A 15,006-nucleotide genomic window follows, 5' to 3' on the forward strand; every position below is an offset into this window, starting at 1 on the left:
CTTCACTGGAACTCCTCCAGGTTTCTACGCTTTTTTCCCAAAGAGGTTTTTTTTGTAGTTTTTCCTGGCCGAGAAGGAGAGTCTAAGGACAGAGGACCCTGGGACATCGTCCCTCGCCACCACAGACATTGTTGATTCATTTCTCCCTGTGGCCCTCAGAGGCAGCTGTTGTTGTGATTTTGGGCCTTACAAAAATAAATTGATTTGATTTGATTTGATGCCTAAGTTTGAGCTCTGTGCCTTATCAATGCAATAACTGCCCATCGGAGAATTTTGTCATACAGCTGCATTGTTGTTTTCTCTTACCCAGAATCCTTTGCCACTGCTTTACTATTGCAAACTGTACCACAATATCAGCAGCAGACAGTGGCCTGCTTGCACTTTTTCTAATTCCTCAGGAGACAACACTTTATCTTCCAATCTATCAGGGGACTTTGGGGGGAAATCGTTTGTTTACTGTAACAACAGAAGAAATCCCAAGCAGATAACCTTCAAACCCACTCCATTTTTTACTCCGAGACAAACTATCAGAAGGCTTGCAGGTGAACCATATGGTGCTGAGCAAAATGACCCATGGATCAACCCCGCCACGTGACTATTGCATTTATTCAACAGAAGCTGCATAGAGGACAGAGCCTTGGATCTACAGTGCAACAGGGCAAGTGAAAGATGGGGAGCTAAAACATTTAAAAGGATAGATGCAATTTGGCCTGAAAAGACGGATCAGGATGTATAAACGTTTTTCAAAAAGTGCAAAAAAACAAGATGACAGCAGTGTGGTTCATCCGAGGGGCATGTCTTTAGCTTTGTTGGCCTAAATGTCGGCAGAGAAGAGCTGTCAGAGCAGAGACACCTGGCACAGCAGCCTCCCCGAATACAAAGATACACAGCAAGTCATCACATCGAAATACTTTATAATGAGGCTTTTCTACGACACTGCTTGGTTTACTACTGAGATTTAAATCCGTACTTGCAACCATTATGTTAACAAATGCATATAGTAAGAGCTGGTGCAGTGAATAACTTAAAAACATTCTTGTTCTGTTTTTGAGCTTTGTTATCAGTCTAATACAAATTAAATGTAAGAATTAGGACAAATCCAGACATATTTACATACAGAAAACAAAATAAATGGAAAATTGTTCGGTAATATGATGACAGGAAACATTAATACCTTTCTAAACATAAAGGTGTGCTATGTAGCTTCTCTTTTTTGGCCCCTAGGCTTTGGGACAGCATAATGTGAATTGGAGATGAGAGAAGGAAGGACATGTAGCAAAGTATCAGTCAGGATTCAGACTCACAACAGTTCGGCATATGTGCTGCCACCTTAACCACTCGACCACCAGGCAGCATGCACATGTTCTGGTGTGGGGTTGCCCATCCGCTTGTCTTCATGGAGATGGTATTGTTTTGCGTAACATTTTCTACAGACTGGCATTTTAATTTTAGTTTTTGTGTAGGCGCTGTTATAATGCTAACTTTTATGTGAATGTTCTATATTTTTTTCCGATGTTGCGATTGATGCATTTAGCATGTAATATTTTCTAGTACCAAGTCAATATTTACTGAATCTGAATTGTAAAGTAATGCTATAAAACATGACATATTTATTCAACGTTTGAGTATAATACCTCAAATTACTGAAACATTTGTTGAGTGTGCATTCATGTGGTACAGATAAAGTAGAACCAATACATCTTCAAGACAAATTCAAGCAGAAATGTGGTCAAAAAGGATTTGTCACAGAATCTAACTTTGAGAATCAGTGAATAAATGATCTTGTCTCATTGATCTTGTGTGTGGTCTGCTGCTTGTGTGAAGCGGAGGAATCCGAGGAGGAGGAAGCAGTGGGACAGGAAGCGATGAAGGAAGAGAGCGTGGGCTGATTATAGTGTTTATGGCATCTGGACAGTTGTTTAGCAAAGGCGTTATGTGTACGTTAGTGAAGGGTGTGTGTGTGTGTGTGTGTGTGTGTGTGTGTGTGTGTGTGGGGCCCCTATAGGGACACACCTGGAGTTAAGCTCAAAGTTTAAACCCACGGCCACTGGCACATTTCTCCCGCCTCTCCATCCACATCGCTCCTCATGACTGCAGGCAACTGGGTCACCGTGTAGTCTATAAACAGGATTACAAAGAGCACAAGGTCCCAGTCCATCACAAAATATAACTGGAGTCGCTCAGCACATTAATCAGAACGAATTCATTTTCTTTTTTCTTCTTCTTCTATTTTCCTTCTATGTTTTGGTGTTGAGTTATAGCCAGAAACACAAATCTTACTGCATTAAAAAAAGATAAATCTAAGACCTCTGAAACAAGGTGCCGCTGCCTAGTTCTAGTTAAACTTGTCACATTTGTTAAAGGTCTTTTAGGACCAAAGCCAATCACATTTCTTCCTTTGATCCAACGTTTGCAGTGAGTTGCATTTCAATCCATCTTCATTGTTTCACCTGCATTTTTTGTCCACAATCTTCAAATACGATTCAATGATGTAAGCACCATATTAAATTAATTTGAACACTACAGCCCTGTAAAGGGTTCATTTGCAGTTTACCAACTGGACCGTGTATTTTTTCTTAAAGGATACATATTATGCTTTGCAGGTATTTAATATCGAACTATCACAGATGTAGATTGTCAATTTACATTTTGTTCAGTATTCACAGCAATATAGATGTAAAACGACTTAGTAATAAAAATAGCAAAAACGGCATAACGGTAAGCTCCGCCTCTTCATTGTGAGATTTCACCATAACAAGCGAGAATAGCACTGCATGTTCAAAAGCCCTAACCCTAGAGCTAATCCTAACACCAAACCATAACCTACGTGTGGCATAATAGCTAGGTAAATGCAAAAAAGTAGAACGCTAAACTTTGCCTCCGGACTGAAATGTGTGAAGTTTTAGGGAGTCCCATAACAAGCAGCAATTGTTCTTTAAAAAAAAACGTGTCTACATGACATTTTACCCAATGTATTACTTGTAAATTTGTGTTTTTTCTTTTTTCTTTTCAATTAATCTCAACTGAGTACAGAGAAGTGGGCAGAGATAAGGGGTAGGTGAAATCAGAACTTTTCTGAGCACTTGAGCCTCAGTTGCAGAACATAATACAACTTTCAGTAAATTAATGATGACCTTTAACAAATTTGATTTTGCACAAGTCCCCTTCAAAAGCGTACATTGTGATATGCAGGCTATCCCAGTCTCTATTGCCACATTGTTTTTAATTAAAAAAAACATAACAAAATTTAGCCTCTATAATTTAGCCTATAATAACGCATCGAAACTCAATTCTAAAACGTAAAAATAAAATAAGCCAATCTAGTTGTATTTGTTGTCGTCGGAACGTTGTTTTAAACCTTGGTGAGTTTGAGTAAAAACTTTCTTTTAGCGCGAGCCCTGCGTCACCGTGTCTCACATCCATCCTCCGCACAGCCGCGCGCTCCTGCACCTGCCCCGAGCGCGCGGAGACGCACGAGTCAAACGAGCCTTTATCCCGCCGCAGCACATGGTCTGAGCAGAGAGCGCCCACAGAGCAAGTTGAAGCGCACAGGTTGGTGGTGTGTCGCTCACGGCCACAACAGCCTCTCCATTCTCTGCTCGGATGCGCGTGGAGAAAAGGGTTGGGACAAGGGAGGAATGGCTGGAGGGAGGAATGGCTGAATAACGAGCCGAGAAACACCCACTCCGGACCAACCGAATTGTATCCGGACAAGAGTGAGAGGAAAGAGGAGACAGACGGGGAGAAGAGCGCAGCGGCAGAGGCAGCGTTTGTTTTTCTGAGGATTTCCACTGGGAATAAGAAGGACGCGTGGAACTGATGTTTGAACAGGTTTGTAAACGCATTTCATTCATTCCTTTAAGACGCAAGGAGTGCTCAGGTGTGCGCCACGGGACTTTTATGGATTCAATCAGGTCATTTTAATAATGACCTGTATATATATTTATATATACAATATTCTCTCTGTAAAAATACAATCTCATGGTTGGGGAATACTAGTCTTACAATTGGAGTGGTAAATTATGTTTGGGACTATGTATTTGTCATAGATTTACAAGCAGCATGTCTTGCCCAAGGGAGACAGGCTTGGCTTGTAAATTTTGCTTTTCATTAACTGGTAGTTTGCTCTAGATTGCCCTCTGGACTGAGTTCCCGATGAAATTAGGCAAAGTACACAATAAGAATACAAAGAATACTCTGCTGGGTCAGTGTGCACATCATGGTTATAATTTATCTATTTGAATGTGAGTTATGAGAGCACCGGTGGGAGAGACTAGATAAACTGAATCCATTGTATGTTTGTAAAGCTATTGTTCTTATTTATAAAACATGTAAAATTATTGACCTATTTTGACTTGGGTAAAAATATGCATTGCCTATTCTACGAGGTATGCAACAAGTTTGAGACATTTTTACATCTCTTGTCCCTGGAGAAAACTGATAAAGTGGGCACGTAGACTGCTAATGGAGGAGCAGACTTGTAAGTAAAAGGAGTCAATTTGAAGGGGGTTGACGTGATAAGGAGTCGTCCCGTTTGCACTAATCTCAGCGCTCTGGCCGTGTCCTCTCGTTCCCAGGTTTGTTCATCTCTGTATCTGTCTCTTGTCCATCCTTCACAGTTCTTCTGAAATTCTGTTCCCCGTTCTAAGACAAAGTGATCCACTGTTTCCCCATTTGTGTAGGCGTGATCCCCAACCGCTGCTCTGTGGTCAGTCTAGACTGTTGGGCAGCTGCTCTGTAATTGTATCAAAGTGGATATTAAACAGAACAACTGACTCCAGATCAGGGCTTAGGACGTTGAGGCAAAGGACCGCTCACAAGTGTCTCTGAAGCATTCTTACTGCTAACAATTGATGCTGTTATAGTACTAACGTTTCAAACTCACGGAAAATGCTCAATACTTCAAAACCACTTTCTACCGAGCCTTTCCGATTGGCTTACCACAATGAAAATAAAAAAACGTAATTATTTAGACAATGAAATGGTGATTTTCAGCACAAATAATAGTTTATTTAATAGTGCAGTGTTTTACCATTGTAAAACTATTCAGGAAATGGCAAATTTGGTTCCTTTTAAGTTTATTGATACATATCTTGTTTTGGGGGTATTGATACTTAACCCTACTAACAATACATGAATTAGTCGTTGTTTTTTTTTTTTTTTTTTTAATGTTTGATTGAATAGTTGTATTTTCGGATATAGCTTTTAACCGCATCTTGCTCTGGAAACTACTCTGTGCACCAATTGTGTTCTTCAAATAACTGTAGCTTGCCTTCTGTTGTTTCCATTGATAATATCTTTCGTATTCCAGGTCTAGACTGCTGCCCGTGAGGATGTTGTCAGTAGGAAGGATCAGATGGTGTTTTTGGGCTCCTCTGCTGCTACAAGCCCTGGTTCCCCATTCACCGTCCACTGCACAGGAGCATGGTGAGTGTTTTGAGGAGGAGGCACTCTTTTGTCCTGCCTCTTCCAAATACCAGGTCATCCGATGTCCTCCCATCTGTTTCTCCACTCTCCTCCTTGCACCGCCTCAAGCTTCACCTCTCTGACCTTCTCCATATCCAATGCCCTTCTCTCATTTCTCATTTCTCACCTGAGCCTTGCTTCCAAATTTTCTCTTCTCTGTTGGATATCCCGGTAGTCCAATCAGATCGTTTACATTTCATACTTTGGATCATATTCTGCCGCCTTTTTGCCCCAGCAACACACCGGCTCTGTCAAGCCTCTGCCGATGCTGCCATGCTTCAGAGGAGTTTTAATAAATGTGTTGTACAGACGTGCTTCAAGCTGGGATGATTTGCAGGGCAATGTGCTGCACAATATATATCGCGTCACTTCGGCAAACCTCATTTAATCAAACTGGGCCCCATCTAAAGGTCTGCAGATTTTTAGAGGTTTTCAGACAGTGCAATAAATCAAACTTTTAACTTGGTTACTTGGTTAATAGTTAGAAAAGAAGCATTTTCAGCCTTGTTACAAAATGTGTTTACTCAACGTTATGTTCGGATTGATTCCTGCATGTTTGAATAATCTTGAATTGTCCTTTATATCAGGTTTCAGTGCTAGTTTGAGCGTAGGTTAAAATGTCTGTTTTCACCTACCCCCTATCCCCGCCCACATCCCTGAAAAATTATATGTACATATAAAGGATTCTAAAATTTCACGTAGCCACGTTTCAAAAACAAAAATCAGTTCTGCTGGTTTGAATAGGAAATGGAACTATTTTTATTATTTACTAAGCCGTTTTAGATCAATATTGCAGTTTTCAATCAACAAAGTGTAAAATGATCTACTTATGTTATAGTTCAATACTAAGTACCTGAAAACAACATGTCTCCTTTAAGGAAAGCATAATAATTCCTGCTCAAATCAAACTGGAGATCTATAGCGTTTGTGAGTGTAATTATGCTTCATTGTGTTGTTTTTTATATACACTTTGCTAAGCTTTGTCAATTTTATAACATCACGCCCACAACAGAACAGCACACTCAGCCACATTGTTTACTGGTCGTGTTGAATGTCGGTAAATGACAATAGGTTTAGCAACGCAACCAGTGACTGTTCTATAGATGATATATTCTTACAATTAAAATGACCCTGATTTTATTCTGGGTTTGTGTACTGTTGCCCTTGAGATTTCTGTTCCATGGTTTACGATATTTCTTTATTAACGGAACAAAAGAGTGAACATGACACAGAGTGAATATGTAAACAAGTGTGGCATAATACATCCACTGTAAACGTATATGTAGTCCGGCATATTTGTCCTATTTAGTCCAAAGTCTGTCAATTTTGTTCAAAAGTTATTTTTAAATGTTTCAAATGTCATTTACTAAGTTGGCCTTTGATCATTGGTTGATTTTGTGTTTTATCATTTTTTGTGCTGGCCTTTTTCCTGCTGCCAGAAGAAGGCTTCAAGGCCCAAATACACAGTAGTTCTTGAAATCAGTTTGTGGTTTCAATTCTAATTTTAGTATTGATTACTTTTGTAAACTCACTGTGGTTAATCACTGCTCCCGAAGGATGTCTCAAATGCAGAGGAGACATTTCATTCAAGGGCTGTTAAGTCTAAAAAATATAAATACAAAATAAATTCTAAGTTGCAATAAGCATTTTTAGAATTTTTTTTGTCTTCAAAGTTATACATTTCAGTTGGCAGTTTAGAGTTTGACAGTTTGCATAGTTCTTCTGTGTCACCTCACCCCAAGTTCAGTGTCAGTTTTGACAGTAAAAACTTCTCAATATGAAATAAATGCTCCAAAATGAAAATACCTTCCAATGAACTCCTTCACAGCATTTAAGATAAGATAAGATAAGATATTCCTTTATTGTCCCGCATGGGGAAATTCCATTGATGCAACGCAGGTAGATACAGAGGTAGATACAGAAGAACAGATCACTTATAGGAAGTTTGAAAAACACTCTCAGTAGAAGATCTTCTATAAACAAAAACTCCTATAGACAAAACATCCCATTACCCAACAAGGGATGGAGGGGGAAAATAATAAAGATAAAAATACATTATAAATGAATATATAAATAAATACATTAATACCATTGCATGTGGTCAAGACAGTAATTGCACATGAATATGTGTCAAAACGGCACATGAATTTCACAGTAATTGCACATATGACGGATTTTGTCACAGACTTGGTTCTTTTTGTTCACCAACAATTCTGTTGGTTCTGTTGTTCAAGATCAGTCTGTTTCCTGATCAGTTTTTTTTTTCTCTATTTCATTATGTTCGGACTCATTTGCAGTTCTATAGGTCATGCTTTTCATATTACTCAGGCAGAAACTGTGAGTGGGACAAAAGCCTCACAGCATAAATGAGCCGGAGGTTTGATTCTACTGAGTCGTGGAGGAGCGGCCGACCTCACAGACTCTTTGGGGCTGTGGGTTGTTAAGTCACCTCAATAAAGACCATGGGATAGCTAATAATTTGGCTTGGCTTCCCCTTTAAGCTGCAACATCTGCTCAGAGGGATTTGAGATTACTTTGTGCTCTACCCATGGAGGATGTTTGTGTGAACAACAACTGCATGCTGATACGGACCTCCATACTGACGAGGGAGCTAATTCCAAAACAACAAACTTCTCACATGAAGAATCATTGCACATTAGTTCAGTTCTTGCACCCATTTGGGCTGCTGTAATATCTATTTATGACATAAAGATAAACAATGTTTATGAACAATGATAATCAGTGAGCTGTACTCTTAATGGCAAAACAGCAGAAAAATATTTTTAAGGGCATTTTGTCTTAAGCAGCTGGAGCATTGACTTTTTTTTTTTTTTTACTATTGTCTTAACATAGAAAGTACCAAATAAGAAAATGTAAATTTAGTCCGTCCGTGCTCTCAGAGGAGCCAGTACGACCTGCACCTTCTGATGTTGTTTTCAAAGCCGCAGTGATTGAGAATAGAGGAAGCATTATTTCTGAGTGTGGCCATTTGCCAAGATTTTAGTCAAATATTTTACAAATAACAAAAATGGACCACTTGAGTTCCAAATTTTCTTACACAAGTTAGCAGGGTGCAGAGATGAAGATGCAGCTAATCCAGTGTGAATTAACTGTGTGCATACTTAATTATGCTTATTGATTTTGTTGATTAGGTGACAGCTTGTTCAATACATGCTCCAAAACAAATCACAGAAGATTATGTGCTCAAGAACATATTCACATTGTTTCAGACATTTTCTGTGCAGTTCACGGCACTGGTGAATTGTAATGTGAGCTGAGGGAGTGAACTGGACAGTAACTGTGGGTAGAATGAAGAAAAGAGGGTCAATGATGGGATTTTTTTTTTTTTCATAAACAAAGAATGCATGAGAAGAAAGCACCAAAGCTGCTGACACGTTGGACCCTTTTTAGTATCATCCACTTTAAAATCAGATGATTACAATCACAAAGCTCTTTCCCAGTTGGCTTTGTAAATGTCAACAAAACACAATGGAAGTTAAGATTATAGAAGGACGAGACCAATGATAACTTTTTTCTGGAGGTTGTCTTTTGTGCCAAGCCACTTGTCAGAGTCAGTATTTGTAGTAGAAGTAGTAGTAGTAGTAGTAGTAGTAGTAGTAGTAGTAGTATAGTAGTAGTAGTAGTATAGTAGTAGTAGGCCTACAGTAGATAACATTAATTAATTGATTGGAGCATACTTGCAGTATCACCACCCGGCCTTTAAAGGGCACTAAAGGTGAGAGGTAAACTCAATATAATGCTTCTTGGATATCATGCTAGTTTTTATTTTTTTGTTTGAACTTTTATGTCATTAATCGAAGTGGCTAAACAACTTTCTTAATTCACTGAGAAAACCAAGCGGCATTAAGATATAAATCATCAAATGTCTTGACAATCATGCTTGAGACTAAAACAGAGGTAAATATTTGACATTCATATTTCTGTTATAGTCATCAAACTCATTTCTGCTGCACACTTGAATACATTTTCATTTGACTTGGATGATAAATTCATTTCCCACACCTGCGTGAGGATAATTAGGCCAAAAGTGCTAGCTTAGCATGTGTTAGGAGCTAGTTATTTTTATGCAACATTCTGTGAGTAATACAGCTCTTGAAAACGTGATACATTCTCTTGTTTCAACAGTGATACAAATGTGCTGGTATTTTTGTAAGCAATAGGTGATTTGAGTAAGTTTTAAAATATATTTTCTGCTTTATTTAAACATGGCCCACTGCCTCTAATTCTGTTCTAGGTTTCTGGGTCTTGTTTGTGATCCAGGCTCAGTGAACCTTCTTGGTATTTTACAGGGATGTGATGAGCTCCTCTGGCAGCCATGCAGAGTCTCATGTCTTTTCTTTCACCAGAGCGAACACAGACTGGGCTCATCCCGCAGACTCTTAATGTTCAGTGAGTCGCTCTTTGGAGATTTCATACTCACCTACGCTCAAAGCAGAGGAGAGAGACAGATAAGTGCTACACAGGTGAAAAGAGGGGAACGACATTAAGCCACTAAGGAAAGGAGTAAGTGAAGGGAGGGATGCAGGATGAAAGAGAGTTTAAAGCCCCGGATAAGGCAGAGAGCTGGTGCGTGTGAGCAGCTGAGGAGATAAAAAGGCGCGGTGGATTTGGGTTAAGCACCATCTCAGTCGGTAACGGTGATGTGGTGACAACGAGACACACTTCACCGCCATCAAACGAGAGCTGCATGGAGCCAAAACCATAAACACACACAGACTATGTACAGTAGTTTTTTTTTGGCAGTGACAACCTAGAAACAAGCCACTGCCACCCATAAAAAAACTTAAGGCACTGGGCTAATCCAAAGTGAGGAGGCGGAAAACTAGGAATTAAAGGATAGAAAGTGGGGATGAGGAAGCAACGGAGTGACAAGAGATTAAGGGAGGAAGAGGGAGTAAAGCAAGGTCGTGCTTGTGGGCCACTTTTCTTTCAAGAATAAAATGTTGTGATCATGTGGCCGTTGGAAGAAGCTACCAAAACGGAAACCCCGCAAACAGTTCATCTTTAAACTTCTGCGTCAAACGCTTCTTAAATTCACCCGCACAATTGTGATCTAAAACATTGGAGCTTCCTTGTGGCCAGACATGACCTCCGCGTGACGGCAGCGTCCCGTCAGGAAGCACAGCGGTGGTCTGGCACACATCATAACAAGGTACGGTCTTTTGTGTGGGCAGAGGGCTGTAGGTGAAAGCCCATGGCACAGTTTGAAAACAAAACACAACAGGGCAAAGTCTAATTTGCCATGTTGTTTGGCCTAGTGTTCTATATTGTCATGGTGTTACCAGGGAGCAGGATGGAGAATAATGTGCCACCTCTTCTAGACAGTCCAATAAAGTTCATTTGGTCTTCTGATCATTTATTTAAAAGGTCAATTTTTCAGACACAGGTTTTGGCGCTGTCTTCTAGTGGACGGCAGGTGTGAGAGAGTAAACAAACAAACAAACACACACACACACACAGACAGACAGACAGACAGACAGACAGACAGACAGACAAACAAACAAACAAACACAAAGTCGAACAGGAACAACTCCATTTCTGCCATTTCTGATCATTGTAGGAGACAGGAGACAACCCACATTATGGACTGGATGGAGCAAACATTATTGGGGCAGAAAACAACAAACATTGTCACTGGATTAAGGAGACAATAGAAATATGGAAACATGCCCACAGGACGATAAACTGGGACGAGGGGGTCGTTGTACTCTCATATACCTGGGATACTGTCCTCAAGAAGTTGAACTGCAGATGACGCTGTCGTCCTGCTTCTACCTGTAGAAAGACCTGTGTAAAGAAAACACATGTAACGGCAACATCACATGATACTCTGAAGAAGCTTGACACAACTGTCACGTAAAAAAAAACAAAAAAAAACTCTGGTCTGAAAAAGTAACTTTTTCTTTCCTGGATCTTTCCTGCATGTGTACTACAAATGTTAAAGTCTTGTACAATATGTGTAAAACATATGAACAAAACTTCTAGTACTTATATAGTAAATAATTTGTAATTAAATTGAACCCTCTCAAATATTATTGTGCTGCAATACATTTATATAAATTCTCCATTAGTGCAAAGAAAATTTACTCACACTGATTTAGCCCAAATAAATTATTGTTCCATCTTTCATTCATTGAACGATAAATCGATATAGTAATTATTGTGAGAGCCCTATACAGACGTTATTAAACCACTTTCTTTAACTTTGTATGTTAATATTATACCATATTTTATTGAGGGATGGTATACTTTAATGTCTATGAAGAGGTCTTGTCCTCTGCAATGCAATGCTATGGGCCCATCTCCAGATCCTTGTCTTGGTGAGGAGCCCGGACTCTGTAGTTTGCCTGTTGTGCATGTTTGGGTTGATGCCCTTATGAGAGGACATGCAAACTACACAGGAAGGGTCTTTTTCATGGCTTCCTTGCTGCAGAATCAGTCTTTTGTACAAAGTCGTATGTACTTGTAGATCCTGGACTGTTTAATGAAGTCATGATTCGTGTAATACTGTAGAATAAAAACCAAAGGTATTAAAAGAGAGGGACAATGTAGTTGATGTGTAACAAAGGGTTTTAAAGCAAGCTTTTACTGTTACTGTCAAGCTGCAGCTTTATTCACAAACTTGTCATTTCTGGTCATGCTCTGTTGTTCAAATCCATATATTTCCAGTTTGTAATGTGCTGACATCTTCAACTCTGCTGCGACTGAGAGGATGAGATTATTCGCCTCGTACCCCAGATCAGCACTCATTTAGGTTGCGCCCGACATAGATATGGCTCTGAACAGATTGATGGGTTTGCAATATTTTCATTAAGATTCACCGACTCTATCCACAGTATTTACCCCGGTTGGTGTTGCTAAGCACTAGGCACAGCGGCTGAGCCAAAAAGCTTGGGTTTAGCCCCTGGCAAGACGCTGCAGACAGGAGCTGAAGGGGGCTCGTCCACTCCATAAGTTTTTTAAATGAATGATCGTGGTTGATGAAGGCTGCAGAGTCTTCACAATCGAATCGAAAGCACAATTTGAATGGTCACAACGGTGGCAATTTGTGAACGAAATATATATCCTGTAAGAGCACTAAATAGATAGAATAATTAGAAAGAGATACTAAATGCCACAATTTTGGCTTAACTGCTCTTCTGTTTCAATTTATACTCTTTAAACGGTTCAAAAAGTCAAATCTGTTGCACTGGGGACAAACTGAGAATGACACATGAGACTTCGGGTGGAAAAAGAAACAATAGCGGTGCCAAACATCAGCTACATTTTCATTATGGGATGGTTCCAACATCTGGGAAAACCACTGATACCAATATTAAATGCGATATATCTCCTGATACGTATATATTGTTCATATTTCAATATTTTCTCAAATGTAAATGCTCCTGGATATAATAACTGAATCTTGACTTTTGGAACTTTAATAGCAAATCTAATCACAATTGCAATTTGTGAAAACACAACATTTTCCCAAAGTTGTTCAACCCTAATGCTAATTACACACAAAAGCACAATCCTACAATCCTTCATTTATCGTGGACAACTTGCGGCTTTTTTAGAGCGATATCTATTGCCCTTGACTATAATGATCTAGACTAAAATAGTTAGAGGAAAATTGCTCCATAATGTGATGCCTTGAATTACCTTTTTTCAATAGGCCTTTTGTGAAAGATGAGTTATTATGGACATTAAAGCCTTCTGATGGCATTGTTTATTGTTTAGTCCATATCCATTAATCATTGTTGCTGTCTAATACTGAATAGACTCTCACTTGTTGACTTTGACGTGGCAGACTGAGAGAGCAAGAGAGGGTGACACTGTGTTAATTTTAAATGATAACTCAGAGTGGTGTGTGCGGTAGTGTGACTTCATTGACATGCAAAGCAAAGATCACTGTATTCAAGGCAATTTTCAGCCTGTTATTGGTATCCTGTCTGCCAACTTACTTCACCTACTATCAAGCACACATTAAATGATACGAGCGTAATAATCTAGCCGGCCACCAAGCTAGCGTAAATTATTCATGGATTCCTATTGTGCGGTGTAATTACGCCATCTTCGTCATCCTATGCATTGGAAAAAAGGTTAAAATGTAAAAAGCGATGAGCTGCAATGTCAAATGACACTATTATCAAACATGGGGAAATGTTTGACAATTTAAGACCCAAGTGATTTTTTTTAAACTAAAGTCTTTTAATGGGCTGTCATTTCATGTACCAGTGAGATCATACCATGACTAAAGTCCAAGGAAATGTGGTGACAAGTTGTATTAAAATGATTTAGCTTTTTTTTCAAAGTTAAATTTGAATATTCGAGACTAACTTATTCCATCAGCGTTCATAGATGTAGATACTAGATTGTGGGTTCCTTTTGGGGTGTTTTCAATCTTACATTTGGCTCTGCTCTCCTTGTATTTACGACGCTTGTTTACTTGAATGCAGCTGTTCTTTTCTGCGCAGTTTGGTGCAGTCTGATTCTGACCTTCTCCTTCTTTTTTTACCACCTCCCAGTTTTAAAAGATGATGTTTCAAAAGCACGCACAGACATAAGGCAATGGCTCCTGTCACCACAGTCCGGCTTTACTGCAGACCTCAGCCTGCAGGACTATTGCGGACCATTTGTTTGTCTGATATATTGTTTAGATAGAAAACATCACTTCTATAATGCCTTTAAAGCCTTACTTTCAAAACAAAGCTGAAATAACCTCTGGGTGGGGTCATGTTCCTTGCTGTGCGGATTTTTGCTCACCTTGAACAAGAACTAGACACATTTATTTACAAAATAATTTGGTATCTTTTCTGTTTACCATTTCCATTTTAGGTTAGGTATAGCTAACTGCCTCCTTTTTTCCTTGTTTTTTTTAAAAAGATAATTGGTCTATTATTCTTTTGGCGAAATAAATGTTGTATTTTATTCTTGACATTAGACAACCTTCTTCATCTTGTGTTGGACATACAAATAATGTAGCAATATGAGAGCTATGAGAGTGACCATCTGTTGAATTATTTCAATCTTCCTTGTACTCATTTGACTTATAATTAATTTCTCACTGTGCTGTACTTCTCAGACACAGCCCTTTGATTTATCTGCGCTTTCAATGATGAAACAATTAAGTCAAAGCTATATTTTTCTATTTTCCTGGCATTTAATCCAACTACTGATTAATGTAGGGCTGCAACGTTTCAACTAGTCAGCAGTTATTTTTTCCGATTAGTCACCTAGTCAAACCATTATTTCTATTGTAGATTTTTAGATACATTTTTAACCAGATACAGACAAAAATATGGTGCCGGTCTGAGGGCTTCCAGGTATAGAATATAGTGCTTATTGATGTGTTTTAGAGTGTCTTATAGTCCAGATAACAACTGCACAATATTGGAAATCATTGCGTTATGCGATATGGCTGTGATATTGATACTATTGCAATTTTTGAATATACATTTTGACACAATATTTTCAGTGGTATTAAAATAAATATGTTCAACGTTAATGTATTAGTCCAGCTCTGGTCAAGGATAA

General features: G+C 39.0%; 1 protein-coding gene across 1 annotated transcript in view; it reads left to right on the forward strand.

Moving 5' to 3' along the window:
* Nucleotides 1–3,469: 3,469 nt before the first annotated feature.
* Nucleotides 3,470–15,006, forward strand: part of col14a1a (collagen, type XIV, alpha 1a) — a 98,435-nt gene continuing 86,898 nt past the window's right edge. Inside the window, exons 1-2 of the mRNA XM_072460095.1 lie at nt 3,470–3,831; nt 5,312–5,427. Coding sequence (XP_072316196.1) covers nt 5,334–5,427 — 94 coding nt within the window. The 5' untranslated portion in view covers nt 3,470–3,831; nt 5,312–5,333. The remainder of the gene's footprint in view (nt 3,832–5,311; nt 5,428–15,006) is intronic.

Source organism: Eucyclogobius newberryi, unplaced genomic scaffold (genome assembly GCF_026437365.1).
Source record: "Eucyclogobius newberryi isolate DKJ021-1_F unplaced genomic scaffold, fEucNew1.0.hap1 SCAF_3, whole genome shotgun sequence".
Classification (NCBI taxonomy): domain Eukaryota; kingdom Metazoa; phylum Chordata; class Actinopteri; order Gobiiformes; family Gobiidae; genus Eucyclogobius; species Eucyclogobius newberryi.